This window comes from Eulemur rufifrons, chromosome 15, assembly GCF_041146395.1.
Source record: "Eulemur rufifrons isolate Redbay chromosome 15, OSU_ERuf_1, whole genome shotgun sequence".
Taxonomy (NCBI): Eukaryota; Metazoa; Chordata; class Mammalia; order Primates; family Lemuridae; genus Eulemur; species Eulemur rufifrons.
In genome coordinates, this window is record NC_090997.1 from 32,147,944 (window position 1) to 32,162,085 (window position 14,142).

General features: G+C 32.5%; 1 protein-coding gene across 2 annotated transcripts in view; it reads left to right on the forward strand.

The window, feature by feature from the left end:
* FAM135A (family with sequence similarity 135 member A) overlaps positions 1-14,142 on the forward strand; it is a 114,496-nt gene that overhangs the window by 82,060 nt on the left and 18,294 nt on the right. Inside the window, exons 14-19 of one of the 2 annotated variants that reach the window (XM_069487314.1) lie at positions 642-2,412; positions 3,906-4,066; positions 7,338-7,429; positions 8,225-8,322; positions 10,158-10,309; positions 11,856-11,966. In XM_069487314.1, coding sequence (XP_069343415.1) covers positions 642-2,412; positions 3,906-4,066; positions 7,338-7,429; positions 8,225-8,322; positions 10,158-10,309; positions 11,856-11,966 — 2,385 coding nt within the window. Of the gene's footprint in view, positions 1-53; positions 2,413-3,905; positions 4,067-7,337; positions 7,430-8,224; positions 8,323-10,157; positions 10,310-11,855; positions 11,967-14,142 lie in introns of both variants that reach the window. The other variant, XM_069487313.1, reaches the window with a different exon arrangement.

Below are 14,142 nucleotides of genomic sequence, written 5' to 3' on the forward strand. Positions count from 1 at the left end.
ATATGAGTTCTCACACTGTTTTAAACCTGAATCTTTTTTTCTTTGGATAAAAGACTTAGATGCACCCTGGATGGGAATTCAGAATCATCAGAGATCAGAGTCCAGTAAAATGGATAAATATGAGACTGAAGAAAGCTCTGTAGCAGGAGTTTCTAGCCCAGAGTTGAAAGTCAGACCTGCTGGTGCCTCCAATATTTGGTATACAGAAGGTGAAAAGCAGCTAACAAAATCTGTAAAAGGAAAGAATGAAGAAACAAATAAATCCAAGGTTAAGGTTACTAAGCTTATGAAAACAATAAAACCTGAAAACACAAAAAAATTAATAAAACAGAACTCTAAGGATTCTGTGGTTTTGGTAGGCTACAAATGTTTGAAAAATACAACATCAAATGATCTCACTAAATGCTTTGAAGGCAATCCTTCACATAGTCAGAAGGAAGGTCTGGATCCCATAGTATGTGGATATAATTTTGACCCAAAGACCTACATGAGACAGACGAGTCAAAAGGAAGCTAGCTATTTGCCAACTAATACAGAGAGAACTGAACAAAAGTCTCCAGATATTGAAAATATGCAACCAGACCAATTTGATCCTTTGAACTCTGGCAACCTAAATCTTTGTGCAAATTTGTCCATTTCAGGTAAACTTGATATCTCCCAGGACGATAGTGAAATTACACAAATGGAACACAATCTGGTATCCAGAAGTTCATCAGACGATTGCCATGATCATCAAACAACCCCAGCTTTGGGATTTAGAACAACTGAAGTAAAGCCCAGTAATACAGATCCTTTCAGTGGAGAGAAAATAACTGTTAAAATGGGACCTTGGACAGAGCTTCGACAAGATGAAATATTTGTGGATAATTTACTACCCAACTTTGAGTCCTTAGAATCTAATGGTAAATCTAAATCTATAGAAGTAACACTTGAAAAGGAAGCTTTACAAGAAGCAAAGTGTCGTTCTATTGGAGAATCATTAGCTAAATTAAGAAGTAATCTACCTGCTACTTCTACAAAAGAATATCATGTTGTAGTAAGTGGAGATACAATTAAGTTACCAGATATTAATGCCACATATGCCTCATCTAGATTTTCAGATTCAGGTGTTGAAAGTGAACCAAGTTCTTTTGCAACACATCCAAACCCTGACATAGTCTTTGAAACTGTGCAAGGGCAAGGTCCTTACAATAATGAAAGATTATTTCCTCAGCTTTTGATGAAACCTGATTATAATGTAAAATTTTCATTGGGGAGTCATTGCACTGAGAGTACAAGTGCTTTAAGTGAAATACAGTCATCTTTGACATCCATAAACTCTCTACCTTCGGATGATGAACTGTCACCCGATGAAAATTCTAAGAAATCTATTCTACCTGAATGCCATCTAAGCGATAGCAAAACTATATTAAATCTAGGAACAATTGATTTGCCAAAATGTGATGATACTAAAAAGTCAAGTATTATTTTGCAACAGCAGAGCGTTGTATTTTCAGGGCATTTGGACAATGAAACTTTAGCAATACATTCCTTAAATTCAAGCACTAAAGACTCTTTACAATTTGTTTTTTCAGATGAAGATACTTCCAGTGATGTGAAAAGTAGTTGCAGCTCCAAACCTAACTTGGACACTGTGTGTACAAGCTCCCAGAGTCCTGATAAATCTAATAACTCTGGAGGGACAGCAATCACATTAAATTCAAAACTGATTTGTTTAGGCACTCCCTGTGTCGTTTCAGGTTCTATTTCTACTAATACAGAAATTAGTGAAGATAGAACTGTGAAAAGAAAAAATAGTGATACATTAAATCTCAAACAAATATATTCAGAAGCCACTACAGTTGAAAGTGAAACTCATCTGGATACAAGTGACCCTTTTTCAGCCAGTACTGATATAGTAAAGCAAGGGCTTGTGGAAAATTATTTTGGTTTTCAAAGCAGTACGGATATTTCTGGTACATGTGCTATTAGCTACAGTAATTCAGTTAGCCCTCAGAAGGAAACTTCTGAAAAAGAAATTAGTGATCTTCAGCAGGAACAGGGTAAAGAGGATGAGGAGGAAGAGCAGGATCAAAAAATGGTTCAAAATGGGTATTATGAAGAAACAGATTATTCAGCTTTGGACGGAACAATAAATGCTCACTATACAAGCAGAAGTATGTTATCAGAAGAAAGACTTATAAAATCTGAAAAAATAAATAGTGACTATCTGAGTGATGGTATAAATATGCCTACTGTCTGTACTTCTGGTTGTTTGTCTTTCCCATCTGCACCACGAGAGTCTCCTTGTAGTGTTAAATATTCTTCTAAAAGTAAATTTGATGCCATTACAAAACAGCCACGCAGTACTTCTTACAACGTCACTTCTTCAATTTCCTGGTATGAAAATTCACCAAAACCTCAGATACAAGCGTAAGTAATGGAGCACAATAGTACGTGCTAATAAGTATGTGTGTGATATATATATATATGTAGAACATCATAAATAGTACTAAATGGTTGAATATCTATTTTCCTTTACAGTTTCTGTAATACAAAAAGTTATTCTTTGGTTAGCCATCTAAAATGGAGACATGCAGTATACTCTTTCATGAACAGATCTATGGTTCCCAAATAATTGTCCTGTTCTAAAGACTACACATTCCTGATACAAATTTTATATTGGTAATTTTGTGTTAGAAGTGTGGAGTAATTGAGGTTAAAACCCTTTTTTCATCAGTACCTCATTTCTCTCTCAGAAAAAAGCTAAGTTTTATGACTGTATCTAGGAAATAAGGACAATATTAGATAAATGAGTAACAGGTTAGTAGAAACTTCTTAAACCTACCCAGTCCCTGATTGCCTCTGCTAAGTCAGTGGTTTCCAGAACTGAGGTTTCATGAACCAGTAAAATATCCAGAAAAATTTGGAGATTACATAGGTTTACTAGCATATGCTGGTTTTTAAAATATTCTGCTGTTTCAGCCCAGATTGAATCATAATCTTTGGAGTGAGAGGTCTGGGCATATGTACTGTGGATTTTTAAAGTTCCCAGATTATTCTGATTAATGCATGAAAATTAAGTTGCTTAGAGCCTAAAGCTAGTGAAACCAGTGAAGTAACAATGGCTGATTAAAAAATTATAATATGCTAGAAAGCTGGGTACCTCAAACTGTCTCTGAGTCATCAGAAAGCAGTGATCTATATGTTTTCATCCAGTGTATCCTATTCCATTTAGTGTTCATCAGCTTCTTTCAGTTTCACTTTTATCAGTATAGATGATTTAATGTTAAATAGTTAATAATTTCTAATGTTTGAAGGCCCCAAATTGGTTGGATTTGTCAGTCATTCCAAATGAGTGTATGCCACCAATTTTATTTAGTCACATCCTCCTTTTCTGCTCCTTCTTACTGATATTGTTAGAGAAAAATACAAATAATTTAACCTGCTAAATACTATAACTATCATTTTTACTGTTACATCTTGTAGAATAGCTCCTTCCCTTCCATTTGTGTATGATTAAAAGGAGCAAAGAGGGTAAGATTTGATGACAGGAAAACATCTGATTATTATCTTTCTAGTGCCTCTCCCAGCTCTTCTATGCATACAGTATTAAATTTTATAGAGAGCCTAACTCCACTCCTAACGTTTTCTTAGTTGATTTCAAGTTTAAAAGAATGTTTTAAGTGATTTCAGGTTTAAAATACTCATTGTATTTGATCAGAAGATGCACTAAAAATAGTAAAGAAAATTATCTTCTGATTTCTAAATCATTTACGTGATACCACATATTTTCGTGATTTTAAAACCAAATATTGTTGGATTTCCTTCTCTGCTATTCTCTAAATCCAGGAGTTTATCTCTTTGGTTCTAAAAACTGAATAAGATCCTTAGTAAAGGATATCTTTCATAATATTTTACTTCAGCTTCCTTCAGGCAAAAGAAGAATTGAAGCAACTTAGACTTCCTGGGTTCATGTACAGTGATGTTCCTCTGCTGGCATCCTCAATACCTTATTTTAGCATGGAAGAAGAGGATGGTTCTGAAGATGGAGTACATCTCATTGTCTGTGTACATGGTTTAGATGGTATGTCACATCTATTCATGTAACCCATAGCAACTCAATATATTTTCTTTTCCTGATGGATCTCACTTAGTTTTATTTAATCTTTCTACTAAAAAAGACTTTTACATTGCTTAAATTAATTGAATCTTAAATACATTTTAAAACAAAAATATGCTTAATTTTACTTTTTCTAAATGTAAAATTAGGTTCCTTTTTAAGTAAATTTTCTATGGAATTGACACTCATGTGCCAACAATTTGTTTACTTTAATTTTAAATTTTATTGTCTTCTCTCTTACCGTTGTTTTTGTCAGCTGTTACCTCGGGACAATCATTTTGTCTCCCTTTGCTAGTCTTCCTAGTTCCCTTTTAGCTTGCTTTAAACCATATGGACTAGAAAAATCAATATTCTTAGGAATTAAACTTTCATTAATTAAGATATAAATTAAATTCTAAATACAGGTACCTGGCTTTAGTGCTATGGTTTTATGACAGCTATTTTGGTTACTCAACAGTTTTTTTCTTAGATGTAGGAACTATTAGAAGATGCTAAATATCTCTCTAGACTAATAGGGTATTACTGTATTATAATAAGATTCTATAACAGCAAACTAGAATTTAAGGATTATAAAAATGCTAAAGTGCTACTGAATTGTCATAAAATTAGAGATTTTCTAAAAAAAAAAAAAACCAACCAGACTCTCAAGAAAAAAAATCCTTAATACTAATACTTTCTTCCTCCTCCCTACATAATAAAATTTTCAAAGACTTAGTCCCCCAAGAAAGATTTCTTGGCCCAGTGGAATTGCTGGCAAATTTTTCTTTGAAAGTTTCATGAAATCAGTTATCCCTATGTTACATAAATTGTTCTAGAACAATAGGAAAAAAGACAGAATACAGCCCATTTTATTCCTTTAAGGTAGCCTAAACTTATTACCAAATCTGATAAAGGTATCATATTGACACCGCAGATAAACAGTAAACAATCTGACATACTGAATAAACTCATAAATGTACTTAATAAAATTCTAGCACATGGAATTAATATATTAAAATAAGTTACTACAACAAATAGAGTTTAATTCCCAGAACACAAAGATAAATGAATATAAAGAAATTTAATAAAATATACTACATAAGCAAATCAAGTAAGAAACCATTGATAAATTTAATATTCATTTCTAATTATGACAACTAAGCATAAAACTTTGACCTTAAATAGGACTAGTCTATAATTCATTAATGTGATTAAGCGTATGTATTTCTAGCCCATGGAATAGTAAAACCCTAGAGCTGTTCCTTTTAAAACCAGGAATAAAACAGTTATCTCCATCAATGCATTAAATCATGAAATATCTAAAAGGTAAATATTAGAAAAGTAAAATAAAAATTTAACAATTGATAATGACGTTTATATTGCTTGTAAACCAAAGGAATCAACTAAAAATCCACCAAACTAATTTTTAAAGATAATTATTTTCATATTTATATACGAGGAGACTTCAAAAAGTTCACAGAAAAATGGATTTAAAAAACATAAACTTTATTTCTCAACATTGTCTCCATCAAGTTCAAAATACTTTTGTAAGCAGTGATACCAGCCATTTAGTCCATCTCTAAAGAACTGAGGGTTCTGGAATTTAACCATGTCAGCGCAGTTTTGTTTTGTTTTTTTATATTATTAACTGAAGAAAACTGGATGCCCTTTACAGATTTTTTGAGATAGGGAAACAAACAAAAAGAAGTCAGAAGGAGGCAAGTGAGGACTGTGAAGTGGATGCCTAATGATTTCCCAGTGAAACTCTCACAAAACTGCCCTTGTTTGATGAGAGGAATGAGCAGAAGCATCATGGTGATTGACAAGGACTCTGATGAAGCTTTTCTGGATGTTTCTCTGCTAAAGCTTTGGCTAACTTTCTGAAAACATTCTCATAATAAGCAGATGTTATCCTTCTTTGGCCCTCCAGAAAGTCAACAAGCAGTATACCTTGAGCATCTAAAAAAACTTGCCACGACCTTTGCTCTTGACCTGTCCCCTTTTGCTTTGACTAGACCACGTCCACTTCTTGATAGCCATTGTTTTGATTGTGTTTTGTCTTCAGGATTGTACTGGTAAAACCATGTTCATCTCCAGTTACAGTTCTTCAAAGAAATGCTTCAGGATCTTGATCCCACTTGTTTAAAGTTTCCATTGAAAGCTCTACTGTTGTCTGCAGCTAATCTGGGTGCAACTGTTTTGGCACCCATCTACTAGAAAGTTTGCTCAACTTTAATTTTCCAGTCAGGATTATGTAAACTAAACCAACTGAGATGTCTAAGATGTTGGCTAATGTTTGTGCTGTTAATCATCGGTCCTTTTCAATTGGGGCACAAACAAGATGAATTTTTTCCTCACAAATTAATGTGGATGATCTACCACTGTGGGCTTTATCTTCAACATTGTCTTGTCCCTTCTTAAAATGAGTTATTCATTTATAAACTACTGATTTCTTTGGGGCATTGTCCCCATGAACTTTTTGTAAAGTGGCAGTGGTTTCACCATTCTTCTACCCAACCTGCACCTTAAATTTGATGTTTGTTCTTCAATTTTAGCAGAATTTGTGTTGCTCTCATGGGGGCTCTTTTCAAACTGGTGTCTTATTCTTCCTAGTGCCTCAAACCAGATCCTGTTCAGACATATTATAACAAATGAGTGTGAGTTTATTTTGGTATAAAAAAATTTTGAAGTCCATGCAGTTTTTTCATAATATACATTTTCCATGAACTTTTTGAAGATCCCTTGTATTTTATATCTGTATCATAAATATATTTTTATATCTTTTGAGTTAATTATTAAAATAAACTAAGATATTTAAATGGATTTTTATTTTTCTCAGTATGTACCAGTACCACCAAAGGAAAGTCAACAAGTTAAATATAAATCTAAAATGTATTCAGTGGTTTTTTTTAAATGATCACCTAGAATGGTGATGGTAAGGAGTCAGTCATTTATAGCTACTATAGCCAACAGTCACCAAAGTGATGTACTAACAGTTTGGTAAACAAACACACTGCTAGGTAGAAAAGTGAAGCATCAATGTGACCAAAACCTCTAAGAAACAAACTGTTGAATGATATTATCTGGCTAATAGAAATTAGCTTTGACATAAAAATTGAGACCTCTTTATTTCAGAGCATATTGTCTGTTCATAAACGGCAGAGGCCATAAACTTGTCTCCAAAAACTATAAAAGTGTATGATAGTATACTTTGTACCTTTATCTCATCCTTTAAACATCATTTTTCATTTTCTAGGTAACAGTGCAGATCTCCGATTAGTAAAAACTTATATTGAACTTGGACTGCCTGGGGGAAGAATTGATTTTCTTATGTCTGAGAGAAATCAGGTACAATATGGCAGTGTTTTCAGTGGAAACAAACATTTTGTACCAGTTTCTACCTAAATGTTTGCTTACTAAAAAATGCCTATACTAGTAGACATAATTTTTCTGATTTCTATGAAATTTAACATAAGTTCATATCCAAAGGAAATATATATATGTTCTACATTTTTACTTATAAGCTCTTCTCTTCACATATGAAATAATCTATAGAATTTTACATTTCTATACAAGTATTTCTTTAATTGAACCATTATAAATATTAATACTGGTAGAGGACCAAATAAATAACTAAAAGAAGCAAGTGTTATTAAGAATACTGAGCATTTTTCCCCCTAGAAATTCACTATTTTTCCTTTTTTTTTTTTTGAGACAGGATCTTGCTCTATCACCCAGGCAGTGCAACGATCATAGCTCACTGCACTTCAAATTCCTGGGCTTAAGCTATCTTCCTGCTTCAGCCTGCAGAATGGCTGGGATTACAGGCATGTGCCACCATTCCTGGCTAATTTTTCTATTTTTGTAGAGATGGGGGTCTCATTGTGTTGCTCAGACTGGTCTCAAACTCCTAAACTCTAGCAGTCCTCCCCTCTCAGCCTCCAAAAGTGTAGGTGTGAGCCACCACACCTGACCGTTTTGCTATTTTAATATAATGAATATTACATTTACTAACTTCTCTAAAAAAAACTGGACATAACTATATTTTCAGTATCTAAATTAAAAATAATGGTTATATTCAGTTTTTCATGTCATTATACATATTTCAGAACATAATGTATCTGTTTTGGTTTTTTTTTTTAGAATGATACTTTTGCTGATTTTGATAGCATGACTGATCGTCTTTTGGATGAGATAATACAATATATTCAAATATATAGTTTAACGGTTTCAAAAATAAGGTAACTTCTATAATATTACACAATTTATTTTTATATGTCTATGAATTATAGAAAAACTAAACAATTTGTGGTAGTGTTGTCCTATTATGAAACATAGACTACAACTGCATTAATTTAAAGTGAAAAAAATTGAAGATTTTAGGGAAAGGCCATATTATGTGATAATATTTATGTGAAATGTTCAGAAATAGCATATTATAGAAATAGAAAGATTAGTGATTTCTTAGGGCTGGGGAGGATGAGGGATGGGAGGTGATAACTAAAGGATATAGGATTTCTTTTTGAGGTAGTAAAATGTTCTAAAATAGATAGTGATGATAGTTATAACTCTGACTTTGAATATATTGAAAAACATTGAATTGTACATTTTAAATGGGTGAATTATATGCTATGTGAATTTATATATTTGTATATGAAACAAAAAAAATTTAAGTTTTATGACTATTGTATACGATGTGAGTCAGTTTTCCACAAGCAAGAGATGATGATCACACCAATATGTCTTCTTATTTAATTAGATATTGTGAACAGATATGAGAGAGAAAAAAGTCTTAGTTTCTGCTAGTCTAGTAGGAATTAAAGAAAAAGGCAAAACTAAGCTTCCTGCTTCAAAAAGGGTAGAATTAAACTGATTACATTCATATCCCAACTAGAGGAAGAAGCTGGCTCTGTATACCATAAGCTTTTGTAAAGTTTATTTCCAGTTTGAAGTTTAAAGACTAAAAGGAGAGATAAGCAATTTTTACTTTAAGTCATTCTTTAAAAACAGAATTCTGTTAAAGTAAGGTAAGAGGTGCAGGTATGTTGGAAGGAGGAGAAGTTCTTGTTCTAATTATTTTTTTCATTTATGGATTTAAAAATTTTTTTTGATTACTAAAGTTTCTACAGTGATCTTGTATTCCTTTTATTCATTTATTATTTTTGATGAGAAAAATAATATATTCAATTTTTTCATTCATGCATAAAAATATTAATTACCTCTTTTAGATTGTCAGTTAGTTACAATCTACTATTTTCCAAAAGCATGATCTGGTTGATAGTAGACGATTAGCTACTATTAAACCACCATAATTCCCACCGCACTCCTTTAGGAACTTCAGTTTGGTAGGGAAGTTTGTCCTGAGCTTCTCACTAGATTTATCTGTAAACCGATGTTGAGATGGCTTTCACACTCTCTTCTTTCACTGCTAATTGTCCCCAGAGATTCTATACCATCTATTATAAAACAATGGTAAGTAAAAAGACTCTTTTGATTTAAACTATCCCATAATAAAAGTGAAGTGCTCCATAAATATTAATCTTTTTGTATCATCTTAAATTTATTATAGGAAAATGCACGTATGTTACCTGTGCCTTGAAAATACTGTTAGTTGAAAACTTGCCCAACTTTGAAGTGCAGACCAGAGAATAGGAGAAACAGATATATAATTTCTCCTAAGTTGTCCTTTATGAGTACAATTTCATTATTTTGTTTGAAGTCATGGCTTAACAAGTAAATAATTTGTGCATGTGCCTAAGGAGACAAATTTATAATTTAGTAATTATTGTTTTTAAAATATATTTATTTCTAAGGAGTTATAAAGTCTGAATAAAAATTTTCTAATAAATATTTTATTTCTATAAACATTTAAGTTATATGATGATGGAATCTTCTATAACATTCTCACATTTTTTCCTTCAAAAATATGTCATTTCAAAGTATCAAAGCAGAAATTTAAAGCATATTAGAAATTTTCATATTCTTAGTATTTCACGTCTATGTAAAGTGTATCAGCTTTGATTTTTGCTCTTAAAACTAATACTGTGGAAGAAATGACTTTTTCTTTCTCTTAAAGCTTTATTGGACATTCATTGGGCAATTTAATAATACGTTCAGTGCTTACAAGGCCAAGGTTTAAATATTACCTCAACAAGCTTCATACCTTTCTGTCTCTTTCTGGACCTCACCTTGGTACACTCTACAATAGCAGTGCTCTTGTTAATACAGGTAAAAAGTTTTATTGTTCTGTAAAAAAAATATGTTGGGGGGAAATTTAAATATGTATTTAGTATTTTCTGGTGTTTATTTTTGAGCCAACTTGTCACATACTTGGAATTTCATGAAGCAAAAAATGTAGCTAATTTTCTGTTTTGTTGTGCACATGAAATAAGTTGATAAAAGTCATTTCAGGAAATGATTATTCTCCTATTAAGATGATATTTTTCAAGTCACAAGAGCATTTTTTTCCTTTTTTCCATTAAACTCTAATTATTTTAGCTTATCATATAAATAAGCTATTTTGTCATTCCATTAGTTGAACAGATAACAAGTAAACAACTATATGTAATATAAAGTTGTAAAATGTTTTATGTAGAGTGTTAACTCTTTGGTAATAATAAAGATATAAGAATATAATTTTTAAGAAATTAATTCAAAATTTCTAAAGAAGTTAAAATGAAAGTTAAGACCCTAATTTTGATTAGTATATTCTCAGGGAGAAATATTTGATACTTGATTTGTCTTTTGTTTGGCTTGGTTTTTCCCTTAGATTTTAAAAAATGGTTTGTAATTTAGCAATTGGTCACCATTGTGAGAATAATTCAGATTTCATTCTCTTTTTATTATCCCTGAAACCCTTATTTCCATTTTCTTTTCCACTTCCTTTTATTGACAAACTATAGCATTTTCCTTTGTATCCCATTTGAAATTGGTGATTTCAAAGTACAGCCAGTTCTAGATTTTTACAGTTTCAAAAAGAGGGCACGAGAAAAGTGAAATCCTTAATAATACAAAACAGAACCCAACATGAATAGGATTGAATTTCTTTCTTCACTAAACTTTTTCCCAGATGTGCTCCCAACTATCAGATTTAATCAATTAAAGGGTTTTTCCCCCACTCTTTTCTTCCCCTGCTCTCCTCTATAATATTGGAAGCAATGAAAGTTGAAATGAATATTCCATAGTCCTGTAAACCAGTTTAAGAGTGATTTAAGATTCCATTCACTTAATTTCTTTAAGGGAAAGATACATTTAAATATGGGTTACTGCTGATCTAAAAAAAAAATACAATTAAATAATAAAACTTGTATTCAGATATCATTAGAAAATATTAAACAATTTTTTCATTCTAAGGGGTTGGTCCTTTGGCACTTGGTCTACCATAACTTATCTGTAATTATCTATAAACTGAAAACTCAGTGCTTAGGTATTTGGACCTACTACTGTGTTTGAAGTTTTTCTCCCTCTGCTTCTTTATAATTTGAACAAATATATCTAAAGTTACAGTTTTCCTGTATTTGTTCTTCATATGCTGTTATCTGTTTCATTACCGAATGAGACAGAACTAGCAAGCCCTCCATCAACCACTGTTAATCCATAGTTAACCTATGCATGTTTGTTTATATGTTATCAGAACATGGAAAATTTTGCAAATATTATTTATTAGTCAACAAAAGTGCTAATTTGGGAGATGTCATTTTCTTTAAATTAATGATCTTGGCATAGGTTCCTATATATTTCCTTTTATACTTATATATCATATATGACTCTCTAGGTCTCTGGTTTATGCAGAAATGGAAAAAATCAGGTTCACTTTTGCAACTGACATGTCGAGATCACTCAGACCCTCGCCAAACTTTTTTATATAAGCTTAGTAATAAAGCAGGTAAGTATATAGTAACAGTTTGGAACACATGTACGTGAAAACCTTTTCTAAAATTGACTTTTATCAAATAAATTATCAACATGTCTTTTTGGTGATTAAAAAGGTATCATTCTACTGTAATTTTTTAATGAAATGGCCCACTCACAACTAAGACTAAGCAGTTGATAAAGTACTTCTTTAGTTTTTTCATATGATTATATTTCTCTTTTATGAGTTACACAGCTACTTTGAAATTATCCTAAAAATTTTAGCATTTGTAATTCAGTGCCAGTTTTGTTAGTCTCGGTTTTTTAAGTAGTCTTTTGTATGTCCTTGACCTCCTTTCCTAAGTGTCTCCCACCCCATTGCTCAACCCTTTTTATAAACTGCCACATGTCTTTCTGCCTTCCTATTCCAGGGCTATCAAACATTTCTGATAAACATCAGAAACTAAACTATTAGTAGTTATTCCCTCTACAGGATAAATCTTGTTACCCATTTCTTATTAACTGATTACTGTATATATTCTTCATCTTGCATATATATTCAAGGCTTTTACAGCCTGAAGTCTCCAACTGCTCCTTTGCCATTCTTACCCTGTATAGATGATCTTACCTCTGACCTTACCATCTCCCCCAACTCATCTTCATACATCTTACTAGCATATTTTTTCCAGTGTCCTTTGAAATCTCCATCTAAGGGAAACAGACTGCCTTCATCTTTACTTCCATCAAAGAATGCTATCTCCACTTCCTTCTGAAAGTAGAGACATAATTGAAACCTAGATTTTTCCCACCCCACCCCATCTCTCCACTCCCTTGGCTATAGAGCAGAGTCCAGCAAACATTTTCTTTAAAGGGCCAGATAGTATAATAAATATTTTGACTTTATATACAATCTCTTTGCAGCTACTTAACAATACTATTATAGTATAAAAACAGCTACTCACAATATAGAAAAAAATGAGCATATGTTCCAAACAAATTTTTATTTATTAATAAAAAGGGGGGTCAGCAGCCAGATCTCATAGGCCCTAGCTTGCAAACCCCTGCTATAGAAGAAGTTCAGTTTTTTGTTTACTAAGAACCACCTACAGTAAGGGAAACAGTCCTCTTGCTTTCCATTTCCAATTGCAATCATTATTCCTCCACTGTCATGTAAAACCACTTCCTTTGACACTTGTACCATCCAAGCTGTGCTACTTTCTGTTCTTTAAAATAATGACCCCTTGGTCACTCCTTACATATTCAGTGAGAATCAAAGACATTGACAAATATTTATTACATGATTATGTTTGAGAAAAGATGCTGTTCTTGGATCTTAGTATACTTAATCCTAGAGTCATTTTTGGCAATTTGATGAGTCAGCCCTTTAGATGATTCTTTAAACATTAAGCCTTTTTCACCTCCAGTGACCCTTCCTATTCCACTCCACTTTGAACCCATACCCAAGACTACTCTCTGCTCCCACAATTTCAACCAGCATTCTATTCTGTTACTGCAATATCTTATCCTTCTTTTTCTTTTATTTCCTTATTCTCATTTGCTTTTTAGACTCGTTTCATATCCCTACTACATTTTGGTAAGTCTACTCTGTCCTTCATGGTTTTACTCCCTCCTTGACCTGTCTCTGCCTCCATGAATTTTCACCTTGGTCATTCATGTGTTATTGCTCTTTGTTTTTCTATTCTAACCATCTAGCAAATCTATATTACTTTTTGTATCCCTGGACTATTGAGTTCTTCCAGAAAGGATCACATAGACATACAGATTGATTATCACTGTAGATCTTCAGGGTCCCTCTCTGTCTCTAATTAGCTTCTTATCTGTTCCCTTAGGAGCTTTTCCAATTTTTCACCTCCTTTCCTAAAACTACTACTACCTTCACTTCTCACAAATGACTTGGCTTTCTACTTTATCTTTGAAATTCAAGACCATCAAGCAAGAACATTTCTTTCTTTAAAAAAATTTATTTATTCATTCATTCATTCATTTATGAGATAGGGTCTTGCTCTGTCACCCAGGCACCCAGGCTAGAGTGCAGTGGTGCAATCATTGCTCACTGTAACCTCGAACTCCTGGGCTCAAGCAAAACTCCCACCTCAGCCTCCCAAGTAGTTGGGTTTATAGACATGAGCCACCACACCGACAAGAGCAAGAATTTTTCTACTTCCTTTCTTTCGACATATAAACATGAG